Source organism: Lepidochelys kempii, chromosome 1 (assembly GCF_965140265.1).
Source record: "Lepidochelys kempii isolate rLepKem1 chromosome 1, rLepKem1.hap2, whole genome shotgun sequence".
Lineage (NCBI taxonomy): Eukaryota > Metazoa > Chordata > Testudines > Cheloniidae > Lepidochelys > Lepidochelys kempii.
Window position 1 is genome coordinate 264,342,121 of NC_133256.1, and position 15,925 is coordinate 264,358,045.

The 15,925-nt window shown below is 50.6% G+C and overlaps 1 protein-coding gene across 9 annotated transcripts in view; it reads right to left on the reverse strand.

Moving 5' to 3' along the window:
- ANO4 (anoctamin 4) overlaps window positions 1-15,925 on the reverse strand; it is a 288,922-nt gene that overhangs the window by 112,650 nt on the left and 160,347 nt on the right. For 8 of the 9 annotated variants that reach the window (XM_073327406.1, XM_073327405.1, XM_073327407.1 and 5 more), the window contains one exon: window positions 3,224-3,324. In XM_073327406.1, the coding sequence (XP_073183507.1) occupies window positions 3,224-3,324 (101 nt within the window). Of the gene's footprint in view, window positions 1-3,223; window positions 3,325-15,925 lie in introns of those variants that run through there. The other variant, XM_073327409.1, reaches the window with a different exon arrangement.

The following is a 15,925-nucleotide window of genomic DNA, read 5'->3' on the forward strand; positions in this document are numbered from 1 at the left end:
CCACTGCTTTCAGCATCTTAAAACATTTTACAAATTTGAGGGCAGTTCAGCCGTGGGTTTCTTAATCTTCCTTACAGCAAGATTTGGATGTTTTAGTGAACTCCAGTCTCCTGCTCCTTAGTTTGACTTTGTCATCCACTGGAAGTCATTGTTAACCCAAGGCAGGTTCTATGTATTCTGAAATGTTCCATCATTTAATGCTGATCTATACCAGTTCTGGAAAACGAAAGGTTCACACCACACAGCTCATTCTGCGAATTTGGACAGATTTTAAAATACCATGGCAATATCCATTAGTGCCTTAGAAGCAATTATGTTTGGCAAGTTTTTAAAATAAAAGCTGTATTGTTGCTTAAAACAATAGAGGGAGGAAAATTAGTTATCAATTTCAATTACTTTCAGCATTTAGAATTTAAATAATGTAAGATATTTTGCAGATCATTAAAGCCCAGATTGTGGAGCAGATTTTCAAAAGCACTCCGTGTTGACCTAACACTACCCCTAGCCAGGCCGCTGACAGTAATTCCAGGCCCCAGGGCAGAACAGGGGGTCAATGGGCCCCCACGCGTACACAAGCCACGCCATCCGCCTGACATTTGGGCAGTGCTGTGCCTGCTGGTTGTTGTCCAGCGAGCTACCGGCTGCACTGCTGGGCGCACTCTTCCAGCATGGTCAGGGCTTCTACATGCCCGCCCAGTAGGGTTGCCAACTGTCCAATCACGCAAACCCAAAGACCCTTGCCCTGCCCCTGCCCGGCCTCTTCCCTGAGACCATGCCCATGTCCCACTCCTTCTCTAAGGCTCCTCCCTCTGCTCACTCCATCCCCCCCTCTCCCCAGTCACTCACTTTCCCCCACCCTCACTCACTTTCACCAGGCTGGGACAGGGAGTTTGGGTGTGGGAGGGGGTGCGGAGTGTGGCTCTGGGAGGGAGTTTGGGTGCAGGCTCTAGGCTGGGGCCGGGGGTTGGGCTGCAGGAGGGGGCCAGAGGGTCGGTGCTTACTTTTGACGGCTCCCAAAAGCAACCAGCATACCCCTCTGGCAGTGGCTCCTAGGCAGGGGGCCCAGAGGTCTCCGTGTGCTATTGCCCACAGGCACCGCTCCCGCAGCTCCCATTGGCCTCAGTTCCCGGCCAATGGGAGCTACAGAGGTGGTGCTCAGGGCAGGGGCAGCACGCGGAGACCCTCTCTCTAGGGGCTGCAGGGACGTGCCGGCTGCTTCCAGGAGCAGTGCAGAGCGAGGGTGGGCAGGAAGCCTGTCTTAGCCCCGCTATGCTGCCAGCAGTAGCTGGGGGCCCCCGGCCCTTTTAAATCTCCCAGGCCCCTGGGCAATTGCCCCCTTTGCATAAACCTGCCTCTGGTGACGTCAGTGTTAATTCTCCCACTGAATTCAGTGGCAGCACAGTTAGGCCAATACTGAGTGCTTTTGAAAATGCTGCCTAGTCTGGCCCAAATCTTCAGAAGTTTCTACCAATATTGGGTCCCCTGCTTGAGGCACAAAAGGCCTAGTTTACCGAAGTGCTGAGACTTAGGTTATCAGGAACTGCAAGTGCTCAGGAGCTCTGAAAATCAGGGCACAGGTGTCTCAGATTTGGCACCAGAAACAAAAACCAAGGCAGACAAATGTTGGCCTTCATGTTTACAGTCTAAACAGTTAAGTTACAGTTAAAATATTGGGTATAAAATATTTAACAAAAAACTTTGTCTAATACACATTTTTGCAGTAACATTGCAGTGACTTCATATTATAGCATACTGGCATAATACTTTGCAATGGCTGTGCAAAGAAGGAAGCCATGGACAGACAGCACATCAAAGAACCACTGAATGTCATTTTTAGTTTTTAAATATAGGCTAAATGCATGTTGAAATGGCTGTCTATTGAAAATGGTGACTTCTGGTAAGCAAGCCAGATCAGGAAGGCCCGGGTTTTCTACCCGAAATTTTACTTTTTGCTGTATCATGCTCCCATCTGACAAACAAGAGCTGTTAAAGTTTATTCGACCAAATTCATCCCACTGTTATGCCAATGAAATCAGTGGAGTTACATTGAGAGAATTTGGCCCATTGTCTTAATATTTGTAGCACACTTTTTAAACTACTGTATAAATACCCTTGCAGTCGTTCATGATACAATTTACATAGTTTTTCCTTTTTAATGTTAAAAACACACAGAAGGGAAAGTTAAACAAGGCTAAAGAATTCTGAGGTTTGTGTTAACATGAAAATCCTACTAAATGCAGATTGAGACTTAAAATCTGTCCTTAATTCATCTTTAATTTTCCTAATAACTAAGACTATGACAACACAACAGGATGTAGTACATAAAAGGCACATTTTCATCTCAAAATGGGGAAGAGACATCCATAGAAGTTCTCTGAGGGGCTTTACTCTGGTATCAATCACCATTTGTGACTCTGGGCTTTCTTCTCCTCTTGCTCATATAAGAGTAAATCAGGAGTAACTCCCTTAAATCAGTGGAGCTGTACTGATGTAATCTCAGGAAGTGAAAGGAGAACCAGAACCTATGAAGCTTTGGGTTTGGCCCATTTAAGCCAAACACTTTACACTATTTTAACACAGTTTCTATAACCAGTAGATTAAAACTGTTTTTAATATCAGGATTGAAACCCATCATACAAATCATATTTGACAAGAGGGAAAAATTGGTCTGAATGACCATTTGGAATTGATTTGGCCATCAATAGCACAGAATACAATTTCTGTTCTTTCAAAGAGAAACTCTATGTTTCAAAAGAAAAGCTTCTATTAGATTGAATGCTTATTTATGTTCCGTATTTCCCCAACTACACACTATACAGACAGACAATTTACAGGTGCCGTACATGCCAGATACGTCTAACAGACATGCACCTTCTGTGCTGCCGTACGTACCTGGATCGTCTCAACTGCCCATTGATTTCAAGGACATGTCCATTTAAAAAACAGCAGCGCACGAGTATGCAGGGGGCTCCGGCAGTGAAGGGGTTAAAGGGCCTACGGACAGAATACCCCATGAAAATAGCAGCACTGCTAAAACTGCTATTGTACTAAAATTGCAGGCAAATTAACAAGACATATCAGTGACTCTGGTATTGGTGTCACTCCATTTATATTTTCTAAAGATGTGAGGTATTTCATAGAATAGCTTTTCCGGGCGCATTTCAGTTTTAGTTTTACACTCTCTTTACAGTAAAGCCTGAGCACAAAATGTAGCTCCACCTACCTGAAAGGCATTCTTACATTCATTACTTCTGCATATCTGCCCAGGACCTCCCACGGGGCGTGCAACTTCACAAAGATGATATCACCGTTTGTTAAAGATGACTGCAACAGAAAAACAGAACAGCCACCAAGCCAAGTGAGGGCCAAAGAACCTTTAACACTAGTCAATTTCCACCCACCCACAGATATGTTTCAGAATTGCAAGGGTTTCTTCTTTCCACAAATGCACATATAAAACATTATCCTTGACACTGCTCTGATGATTTCCTTCCAATGGGCTGTCTTCCTCCAGAAAAGCATGTCCATTACAGGGGATGGGTAGGAAACAATGCAAGGAATGCTCATCTGAGCCTCAGGTTTGAGTGCTTTGATTCACATGCACTCCTAGCTCCTGCTAGCCTGAGAGAAACAGACTGAGGCTGAGGCTTGGATCTGATCCTGCCACTATAGCATACAAGGGGCCTGATTACTTCTCCCCTCTAAGGGACACAAGGACCTCTTAACCTGGGGGGGGGTCTATGTTATACTACAGCAGATATTACCACGTGTGCATGTGTATATGTTTTCATGAAAGAAAAAGAATACACAATGACATGGTTTTATCAGCATGACCTTGGGCTATCTGCATTCTCCCACCTGGGGAAATTCCACAGACTGTAGAGGGGGAGGAGACCTCCCTCCTGCCCTCAATCCTTGCAATCCCTGAATCCACCATGGGATGTCAGAGTGACTATCACCCTAAGAGAATAATGTATAGTGGTGCACAGATAGGGATGAGGGGAGGAATTCAGCTCTGCTGGTGGCCAGGAGGGAAAGTGAGGCTCTATATGGAGAGGACATGGGAAACATAAGGGGTCTATGGGACTGTGTGGTTGCTGGAGGACAAGACAGGGCATAAAGAGGTAATGAAGAAGAATGCTGATAGCTGTCCATGTACCCACAATGTTAGCTGTTCACATATTTTTTAAAAGCCTGTGAAATTCCCACAGAATTACTTATAATGTAATTTGTGACAGCCACAGCAGCTCTCTATTAACCATCAAAACCCACCAACACATAACCAGGAAACATGACTGGAGTTAAAGGGGGCCTGTTCACTGCTGAGGATGAGGTTAATGATATGGGTGCATGGATATTCCCCAATTATCTGAATTTAATCTCTCAGGTGTTAAACATTTCCTTTCACACAGGAGCCTCATAAATCTGTAAGTAGTCAAGAGAAATAAAATGTTTCCTTTATCGGATGTGGTTTGTTTCACTGATACCCTGCAATGTGATTGCATCAGTTTTTATCGGTAGAAAATCTAAACAAAACACATTTGGAGGGTTTCAGGCTTCTTCTGAGGAAGAGGATGAGTGAGAAATTATTCATATAAAAGTCATATTCTCACAGTAGTTATGAACAGTTAAAATTCATGGAAAAATGAGGAAAAATGTGAGAAATTCTAAAAGAAAAAAGGAAAGGTGGATGCAAAACAAGGGAAATAAAAAATGAAATGCAGCTTTCTTCTATGCTGAAGAGAGAAAATAGGTCCTAATAAAATACCTGACAGAAAATATCCAGTGAATCATCTTAGCTACAAAAATATTTCAATGGATAGCTTCTGTTAATCTTCTCTTCATTAGAGTAGTAATTAAATACGGTCTCTCTCTACTTCTAAGTGCTTTTTCTGTGCTTCATCTATGGCTTTCTCCTCCAGTATATAATTAGTGAGTAGGTGGTATATATACTTAGTACCATGTTTACACAGTTGCAGAGAAGCAACAGATAATGGTGAGTTGCTGTCAATTTAGATCTCCGATCTTTATGAAAAATCCAAAGCATTTATGGATGATAATATCCAGTATCAACCTACAGGTCACATCTTTCTTTGGAGGCCTGTACCACAAATACATTTTTCCACCCCCAACCTTTTCCGCAACCAAATCTTTCCTTTTCATTTGTCGGGCCAAGTTTACTGAGATCAGTTTCCAGACCTGGGGACCTTAATAGAATATCGAAGGCTTGCATCCTGATGCTCAAATTGACATTTTGACATGTTGAATGGGCATTTACAGGCCTAAATACTGAAATGTGCACCCAAATGCAGGATTAATGTGGCATTCACTGGGCCCACATTTGAAAATTGAGTTGAAGTCTCTTGTTGCTCAATTCAGTGCAGAGTGCTAAGAAAGAGTACAGCAGACCAGCCCCAGGCAAATCTCAGTCTTCCCTGCCATCCATCCCCTCCACACATACAACTATTTAGAAAGCTATATAAAAAGGGAGTTTCCAGACCGCCCTTGGGAGGAAGCAATAACTCACCCCAGCCTTCCCAAGGTTTTGGCCAGGTGGCCCTTGGAAAGCGATATTTAACAACACCTATACCTGCATTTTTCATGAGTAAATGTATGGAGCTTGATTCACTTTTACTGTTGCTGCACCTCTGGGGGATGCAGCCTCAAGGGAGGTGAGTTGGTGTTTTCACTGCCTCCTCCCTCAGGTTTCTGCTGCCTAGAGAGGTCAACTTTTCTTCCCACTGGGACATTACAGGAGCTCCAGACAGGAGCAGGGATGTCTTGAAAAAATGGACTTCCTGGCTGCACTGGCCACACAGCCTCAGTCAGTCAGTCCCACCCAATTTTAAGGCCCTGCTAACTCTCCATGAGCTCCCTAGTAGAGGGGAAGTTGGCAGCTGCTTTTCACACCTTTCTGCTTTTCACACATTTTCTACCTCTGGGAGCTGTGTGCCTCAGCCATACCAGGGAAAGCCATGGTAAAGCAGGGGGAATTTAGCCCTTTTCCTTGATTACTTGATCATTGATAATAAATTATCTTTATTAGCATGAAAAACATGAAGTACTCAAATCACTCCAATCCAAAAATCAAGTCTCTTGCATGCGACTGCTTTTTTTCCACATTATTGACACAAAAAATAATACAACAGTCCTCCTCTGTGACACACTGAAACCATATTTCTCAACAGGAACAGTTGACTGGAAAGTGATGGGAAGATGATAAACAAATACAAACCTCCGCAATGAAATTCATGGGAATAGGAAAGAGATAGGGAGCTTATATCACTTCTTTGGATGAGAGCCGGGACACTAGTGACTAAAAGTTGTCACCAGATGATAACTGTCTGGTGGTCAGTGTTGAAATGAGTTGGTACTCTCAATCCAATCCTTAGAGGAGAGTAAAATATATATTTCTCTTAGTACCTTGTTGGCAGTCTTCAGAAGGGCCCAAACTGAATGGCCAGGGAGACTTAATTAGTACAGCTGGTCAGGAGAAGAAAAATGGTCTTTTCATCTAAAAATAACAAAATATCAACAACAAAATCCCACACAAGCAAACAACAACCCTTTTTTTGGTTGAAAACTCAAAAAATTTTTTATAACCTCAAATTGTTTTTTTATAACCTCAGAAATTTTAGTGGCAAGCAGACACTTTCACTAAAATTTTTCTCTAGTTGAAAACCCAATTTTCTATTAAAAAAAACAGCTCTGACCAATCCTTTAAATTAGCCTCTTACATTTAAATCTAAATGCTTCCAGTTCCAGCCTCCAAAACATGCCAGCATGGAAACTTTCATTGCTTCTGTGTAGCACAAATAATGGGTTTCAGTCTCCAGTGCCATCAACCTACTAACTTGTCACAAGCATTAAATTCATTGTCTTTTTCTTTTCTTTTTTTTAAATGGAAAATAGAACTGGCTTAGAATGATCAGATTCTTTTATCCTTGAAAGTAAAACTTAGAAAAATGTTTTAAAATTGTGTCAAGAAGTTTCCACAACTTGCATGATACCCTCAATTATTTACTAACAATCTTTTCTATGCTAGGAGCATTTTGCTGGTACAGTTATGCGGTGTGACGAAGTTCCTCCTCTGCCTTGGTTGGTCCTGCGCTCAGAGGCGGATTTGCTCACCTCAGAGATTCACGGCAGCCCTCAGTTTGGCCACTTTTGTGAGTGGCTCAAACCTGCCGTCCACTCAGCTAACCTCATCACTGGCTAGCTTGGGGAAAGAGAGGAGAACAATCCCCACAGTGTCTGCTGACCCACCTAGTGGGTCGGGGGATAGGCCAGGGACCTTCCCCTCCGGTGGGACCCACAGTCTAGAATCATAGAATCATAGAATATCAGGGTTGGAAGGGACCCCAGAAGGTCATCTAGTCCAACCCCCTGCTCAAAGCAGGACCAATTCCCAGTTAAATCATCCCAGCCAGGGCTTTGTCAAGCCTGACCTTAAAAACCTCTAAGGAAGGAGATTCTACCACCTCCCTAGGTAACGCATTCCAGTGTTTCACCACCCTCTTAGTGAAAAAGTTTTTCCTAATATCCAATCTAAACCTCCCCCACTGCAACTTGAGACCATTACTCCTCGTTCTGTCATCTGCTACCATTGAGAACAGTCTAGAGCCATCCTCTTTGGAACCCCCTTTCAGGTAGTTGAAAGCAGCTATCAAATCCCCCCTCATTCTTCTCTTCTGCAGGCTAAACAATCCCAGCTCCCTCAGCCTCTCCTCATAACTCATGTGTTCCAGTCCCCTAATCATTTTTGTTGCCCTTCGCTGGACTCTCTCCAATTTATCCACATCCTTCTTGAAGTGTGGGGCCCTTCGCTGGACTCTCTCCAATTTTCCTGGCGCAAGTGCTAGAGGAGCCAACTAGGGGGGGTGCTTTTCTTGACCTGCTGCTCACAAACCGGGTAGAATTAGTGGGGGAAGCAAAAGTGGATGGGAATCTGGGAGGCAGTGACCATGAGTTGGTTGAGTTCAGGATCCTGACGCAGGGAACAAAGGTAAGCAGCAGGATACGGACCCTGGACTTCAGGAAAGCAGACTTCGACTCCCTCAGGGAACGGATGGCCAGGATCCCCTGGGGGACTAACTTGAAGGGGAAAGGAGTCCAGGAGAGCTGGCTGTATTTCAAGGAATCCCTGTTGAGGTTACAGGGACAAACCATCCCGATGAGTCGAAAGAATAGTAAATATGGCAGGAGACCAACTTGGCTTAATGGTGAAATCCTAGCGGATCTTAAACATAAAAAAGAAGCTTACAAGAAGTGGAAGGTTGGACATATGACCAGGGAAGAGTATAAAAATATTGCTCGGGCATGTAGGAATGTTATCAGGAGGGCCAAATCGCACCTGGAGCTGCAGCTAGCCAGAGATGTCAAGAGTAACAAGAAGGGTTTCTTCAGGTATGTTGGCAACAAGAAGAAAGCCAAGGAATGTGTGGGCCCCTTACTGAATGAGGGAGGCAACCTAGTGACAGAGGATGTGGAAAAAGCTAATGTACTCAATGCTTTTTTTGCCTCTGTTTTCACTAACAAGGTCAGCTCCCAGACTGCTGCGCTGGGCATCACAAAATGCGGAAGAGATGGCCAGCCCTCTGTGGAGATAGAGGCGGTTAGGGACTATTTAGAAAAGCTGGACGTGCACAAGTCCATGGGGCCGGACAAGTTGCATCCGAGAGTGCTGAAGGAATTGGCGGCTGTGATTGCAGAGCCACTGGCCATTATCTTTGAAAACTCGTGGCGAACCGGGGAAGTCCCGGATGACTGGAAAAAGGCTAATGTAGTGCCAATCTTTAAAAAAGGGAAGAAGGAAGATCCTGGGAACTACAGGCCAGTCAGCCTCACCTCAGTCCCTGGAAAAATCATGGAGCAGGTCCTCAAAGAATCAATCCTGAAGCACTTGCATGAGAGGAAAGTGATCAGGAACAGCCAGCATGGATTCACCAAGGGAAGGTCATGCCTGACTAATCTAATCGCCTTTTATGATGAGATTACTGGTTCTGTGGATGAAGGGAAAGCAGTGGATGTATTGTTTCTTGACTTTAGCAAAGCTTTTGACACGGTCTCCCATAGTATTCTTGTCAGCAAGTTAAGGAAGTATGGGCTGGATGAATGCACCATAAGGTGGGTAGAAAGCTGGCTAAATTGTCGGGCTCAATGGGTAGTGATCAATTGCTCCATGTCTAGTTGGCAGCCGGTATCAAGTGGAGTGCCCCAGGGGTCGGTCCTGGGGCCGGTTTTATTCAATATCTTCATAAATGATCTGGAGGATGGTGTGGATTGCACTCTCAGCAAATTTGCGGATGATACTAAACTGGGAGGAGTGGTAGATACGCTGGAGGGGAGGGATAGGATACAGAAGGACCTAGACCAATTGGAAGATTGGGCCAAAAGGAATCTGATGAGGTTCAATAAGGATAAGTGCAGGGTCCTGCACTTAGGACGGAAGAACCCAATGCACAGCTACAGACTAGGGACCGAATGGCTAGGCAGCAGTTCTGCAGAAAAGGACCTAGGGGTGACAGTGGACGAGAAGCTGGATATGAGTCAGCAGTGTGCCCTTGTTGCCAAGAAGGCCAATGGCATTTTGGGATGTATAAGTAGGGGCATAGCGAGCAGATCGAGGGACGTGATCGTTCCCCTCTATTCGACATTGGTGAGGCCTCATCTGGAGTACTGTGTCCAGTTTTGGGCCCCACACTTCAAGAAGGATGTGGATAAATTGGAGAGAGTCCAGCGAAGGGCAACAAGGTCCCTCTTGTCACCTCTTGTCTCAAATAGGGAGTTGGGGGGATGGGGGAACCCGGGCCCGCCCTCTACTCCGTGTGCCAGCCGAGGGCCCTGTGGATTGCAACTGTCTACAGTGTCTCTTGTAACTGCTACGTGCCAGCTACAACTCCCTGGGCTACTTCCCCATGGCCTCCTCCCAACACCTTCTTTATCCTCACCACAGGACCTTCCTCCTTGCTTCTGATAACACTTGTACTTCTCAGTCCTCCAGCAGTATGCCTTCTCACTCTCAACTTCTTGCACCTCTTGCTCCCAGCTCCTCACACGCGCCTCACTAACTGAAGTGAGGTCCTTTTTAAAACCAGGTGCCCTGCTTAGCCTGCCTGTCCTAACTGATTCTGGTAGCTTCTTAATTGGCGCCGGTGTCCTAATTAACCTGCCTTAATTGGTTCCAGCAACTTCCTGATTGTTCTGGAACAACCCATTATCTTACTCAGGAAAAAGGAACCTGATTAATCTGGGGCTAATATATCTACCTTCTATCACTCTCCTGTTCCCTTACCCAGGGAAAAGGGACCTGCTTTACCTGGGACCAATAGCTCTCCCTTCTATCACTCTCCTGTAGCCCTCTGGCCTGGAGGGAGAAGGAGGGAGAGGGCTGCTGCTGGTACTGCTGCTGCTAGGCCCTGGGCTCTCCCTGCTGCTGTTGCTGCTCTAGCTGCTCCCCTGGCTAGGCCAGACACCATCCCCCCTTCTCTGCTACCTGGTTGCTAGCCAGCTGCTGGACCCCCCATTCTCGGAGCTGTTACTGCTCCAACTGCAGCCCCTTTGGGGGGGGAGCCTGCTGACCTGCTCCCCAGAGGAGAGGAGTGAGGGACCCCAGCCCCAGTGGTTGCTGTTGTGGACACCACCACCACCACCACCACCTGAGAGGTGTCCTTTCTACCTGCCCGGACCACCACCTGGAGTTCCTGGAGCGGCTGCTGCGGAGTCTGCTGCCTGGAGCTGCTCAAGCCCTGAGGAGGAGAAGAGGACCATCTACCAGTGGGGGAGTACCTAGAGACTTTGCAGACCACCGTGGAGGGGGCCTTTTGAACTGAGTATCTTTCAAACTGTGCTCTTGTGGTGGGGGTCTTGACTGTGTTTGTGGGGACACGGGGGTGTGGCGTGGAGCTGCCCCCCAATCCATCTGTCCCCCACAACCCCCACCACCATCACTGCCCCCTCCATCAGCCCCACTGGCTGTTTACCATCTGCCTCAGCTCCTGCCTCTGGACTCAGCTGCTTGCTTGGCTTGCCATGCCCTATTTCCACCATTTGGGCCAGAAGCAGCAGCCAGCCCAAACTGACTTTGTGCAAGTGCACGTAGGCGCACATGCCCCCTCCCCACCCCGGACTGCCCATCTCACAGCTTTGCCCTTTGCTACCTGCCCCATTTGCCCCTTGCAGCCTTTTGCCCCCCCTTTTTGCCCCAGCCCCCCTTACTAGCTTCAGTTTGTTTGCTTGCCCTGCCCGCATCCCTCCGCAGCATTTGTTTGTTTGCCCCGCCCCAGCCTTTGAAGCTAGCCCCTTGGTTTTCCGGTCCTACCTCCAGCCCGCTTAGCCCCTCGCTCCGTGCGCCCATGCCCCCTCCCATGTGCTTGTGCAACTCCCCATTTTAGTTTAAACCCTCTTCACTGCACCCCCAATGCTGTTGTATCCCCTCCTCCCCTAGTGCAGCTAGAGGAGCCGGAATCCCACCCAGTGTTGGTCACTGATCCCTAACCGCTGATTCCCCCCCCATCCAGCCCACCCCCTTTGGTGCCCTCCTTCCCTGCCTGCAGCCTAGCAGGGAGGAGTGGGTGACCTCCTTCCCCTTTCCCCTTCTCCTTCTGGTGTCTCCCCTTCCCTCCCCACTCACGATGGCGGGGGCCGAGACGGGTGGGGCCTGCTGAGGCAATGGCCAGTGCCACGCGGCCAGGACCCGAGCCACCAGGGGCACCCCTCGTTGGTGTGGAGCAATCGACCTCCTTCCCGGGTGGGGGCCCTACAGAAGATAGTCCACCTCCTGATGCTGTGGCTGCCAAACCCACCATAGAGCCTGCACCCGGCATTGCTGAAAGCCCCCTCCCCACCCCCCAAATCCTTGAGCCTGACCAGGAGGTGCCACCACCCAGCTGCTTGGCTTGTGGAGCCCAGACTCTCACCTCTGCCCCTGGCTCTTCCCCGATGCCGACCCTGTCCCTAACCCCTCCACCTCCTGCGATGTTATTACTGCCCCTGGGGCTGTCTCCTTCCCTTTTCCAGCAAATGACCCCCAGGGAGCGGCCTTTGTGTTTCCCTGTCCCGACCCACTAGGGGCTGCTATCTTCCCTCCGCCGCCCCCTATTGCCCCAGGGTTTGAGGTGGGCCGCGTGGCGCCAGTCCATTGGGCGCCCCGTCGGGGGTCCACAACTTGCCTGCCCATCTCGGTGGGCCATGGGGCTGTGCCAGGGGCTCCATCAGGGGATGACCAGGAGACAGTAATCCCACCCCCCCATGCACTGCAAGAGGAGCTGCGGGAGTTTTTAGAAGACGTCCATGGCTCCCACAACAAGGTACAGCTTGCTCTCCAGAGATGTGGGGACTTTCATCAGATCCTCCAGGCTGCAAGGGTCCTTATGGGGGAGGGGAAACGGACTGGGAAGCAGGCTGCTGAAGCCTACCAGCGGGTCCACGGCTTCTGTGACTTGTTACTCACCTACGGGGTAGGTCACGGTTTGCTGCGTGGCCCAATGGGGGCCGCGAGCGTCCCTGCCGGCGAGGATCCCCCCCAGCCCTCCTCATGGCACCGCTCACCATTGCAACATTGAACACCTGGGGCTATAGGATGGGTCTCTGCAGGTGCCAGGTGCTCTCCTTCCTTCGGGAGGGGAGGTACTCTGTGGTTTTCCTGCAGGAGACCCATACGGATCCGGCCGCCGAAGAGAGCTGGTGGCTAGAATGGGGGGACAGGGTCTACTTTAGCCATCTCACAGTTCGTACGGCTGGAGTGGCGACCCTGTTCTCCCCCGACCTACAGCCCGAGGTGCTGGGGGTCGCCGAGATTGTGCCTGCTGCACCTCCGGGTCCGTATGGAGGGGCTCGTGGTCAACCTCATTAACGTCTATGCCCCGACATCAGGCCTGGAGCAGTTGCGATTCTATCAGCAGGCATCCGCCTTCCTCGGCACCTTGGATCCTCACAAGTGCCTGGTCCTGGGCGGGGATTTCAACACCACTCTCAAGGAGTGGGACAGCTCGGGGACTGAGCAATGCCCGGCTGCCGCGGACGTCCTCTGGGAGATAGTGGAACATCACTCCCTGGTGGACGTCTGGCACGACCACCACCCAGATGACATTTCCACATTCATCTTTGTACGGGTAGAGGCCCATGGGTTGCGCCACTCCCAGTTGGACCGCATTTATTTATCACGCTTCCACCTTTCACGAGCCCACTCCTCCAGCATCTGGCTGGCCCCATTTTCTGACCATCATTTAGCCACAGTGACGGCCTCCCTCTGTGCGGAGAGGCCAGGGCCGGCCTATTGGCATTTCAATAACAGCTTGTTGGAGGATGTGGGCTTCGTGGCATCCTTCCAGGAGTTCTGGCTGGCCTGGCAAGGGCAGTGGTGTGCCTTTCCCTCAGCGCAGTGGTGGTGGGACCTGGGGAAGGTGTGCGCCTGGCTCTTCTGCCGTGACTACACCCGGGGCGCCAGCCGATGGAGGGATGTGGCAATAGAGCAGTTGGACTGGGAGGTCTTAGAGCTGGAGAGGCATCTGGCTGCCAGCCCCGAGGATCCGCCCCTCTGCGAAGCATGCCGGGAGAAGCAGGAGGAGCTCCGGACCCTCGAGGATCATCAGGCCCAGGGCGCCTTTGTTCAAACCTGCATCTGTCTCCTTCAGGAGATGGATTGCGGCTCCCGCTTCTTCTATGCCCTGGAGAAAAGGAGAGGGGCCAAGAAACTTGTCATCAGTCTTCTGGCAGAAGATGGCACCCCTCTCACGGACCCGGTGGAGATGTGCAGAAGGGCAAGAGCCTTCTACACAAGCCTTTTCTCCCTGGATCCGACCAATCCTAACGCTTGCAGAGTGCTCTGGGAGGAGCTCCCTACGGTCAGCGTGGGCGACCAAGACCGGCTAGAGCTGCCTCTCACTCTGGCTGAGTTCTCGGAAGCCCTCCGCCGCATGCCCACCAATAAATCTCCGGGCATGGACGGGCTGACCGTGGAGTTCTACCGTGTGTTCTGGGTGTCCTCAGCCCAGACCTAGTCACTGTCTGGGCCGAGTCTTTGCAGAGCGGGGTCCTCCCTCTTTCGTGCAGGCGAGCCGTGCTCGCCGTATTGCCAAAGAAGGGGGACCTCCGCGATTTACGAAACTGGCGTCCCGTCTCGCTCCTCAGCATGGACTACAAAGTTGTGGCAAAAGCCATCTCGCTGTGGCTAGAGTCCGTGCTGGCGGACATGGTCCACCCAGACCAGACCTACACTGTCCCGGGCTGCAGCATCTTTGACAACGTATATCTGGTCTGGGACCTTTTGGAACTCAGGTGTAGGGATGGTCTGTCATTCGCCCTCCTGTCCTTGGATCAGGAGAAGGCGTTCAACAGGGTGGACCACGGGTATCTCCTGAGCACTCTGCAGGCGTTTGGCTTCGGACCCCAGTTTGTGGGTTTTCTCCGGGTGCCGTACACATCCGCAGAGTGTCTGGTCAGGCTCAACTGTACCCTGACTGAACTGGTCAGCTTCGGGCGAGGAGTACGGCAGGGGTGCCCCCTCTTGGGCCAGCTGTACGCTCTGGTGATCGAGCCCTTCCTCTGTCTCCTCCTTAGGAGGTTGACAGGGTTGGTGCTGTGGGAGTCGGAGCTGTGGCTGGTCCTGTTGGCATACGCCAACGACGTGCTCCTCGTGGTCCAGGACCCGGGTGACTTGGCGCAGGTGGAGGCTTGCCAGGCCATCTATTCAGCAGCCTCCTCCACCCAGGTCAGCTGGGTCAAGAGCTCTGGCCTGGTGGTCAGGGACGGCTGGCAAGCGAGCTCCGTCCCACCCACGCTTCAGGCCATCCAGTGGAGAGCGGGTCCACTGCTCTATCTCGGCGTTTACCTTTCTGCCACGCATCCCTCTCCACTGGAGAACTGGCACAATTTAGAGGGCATGGTGATAGAGCAGCTCCGGAAATGGACAGGACTACTCCGGTACCTCTCCCTTCGAGGGAGAGCGCTGGTGCTTAATCAACTAGTCCTGTCCATGCTCTGGTACCGGCTCAACACCCTGGTCCCGGCCTCGGGTTTCCTGGCCAACCTCCGGACATCGATTCTGGAGTTCTTTTGGTCAGGACTACAGTGGGTCCCTGCAAGGGTTCTCCATCTACCTCTGGAGGAGGGAGGGCAGGGTCTGAAGTGTCTGCACACTCAGGTCCATGTCTTCTGCCTCCAGACCCTGCAGAGGCTCCTTTATAGTGCAGGTAGTCCGGTGTGGAGCATACTGGCACACGCCTTCCTGCGCCACTTCCGAGGACTCTGATACGACCGGCAGCTCCTTTATCTCCATCCGAGAAGTCTTCTGCGAGACCTCTCCAGGCTGCCGGTCTTCTACCAGGACCTCCTTCGGACCTGGAAACTGCTTTCAATGACCAGGTCCATGGCGGCCACTGAGGGGGCAGATCTCCTCGCGGAGCCCCTGCTACACAACCCCCAGCTTCACATGCAGGTGGCGGAGTCCCCCTCGGTGCACCAGAGGTTGGTCCTGGCAGAAGTCACAAGAGTCGGAGACCTCCTGGACTACGACCAGGGAGACTGGCTGGATCCCCTGATGCTCTCCATGGGGCTCTCCAGACCTCGTACTCCCCGGCGCATACTTCAGAAGGTGAGGGCCACTTTGCCACCCACTGCTCAGGTTTACCTCGACTGGGTCCTGCACGAGGGAGCGCCCCGTCCACCCCAGGCCCACCGGACCTTTTCATTGGGCCCCTACCCCCTAGACCCAACCAACCCTCCTGCCCCTTCACCGTGAGCCAGCTGCACAAGCTGCAGCTGGTCTGCTTCCAGACAGGGCCAAGGAAACATCTATACATGCTTGTGCTCCACACCCTTCACGCCCTCACCCTCGTGTCCCGCCCTGATACAAAATGGCGGGACCTCCTGCCACCTTTGCAGGGTGAGGAGCCCCGGTGGGTCAGCCTATATTCCACCTTGGTCC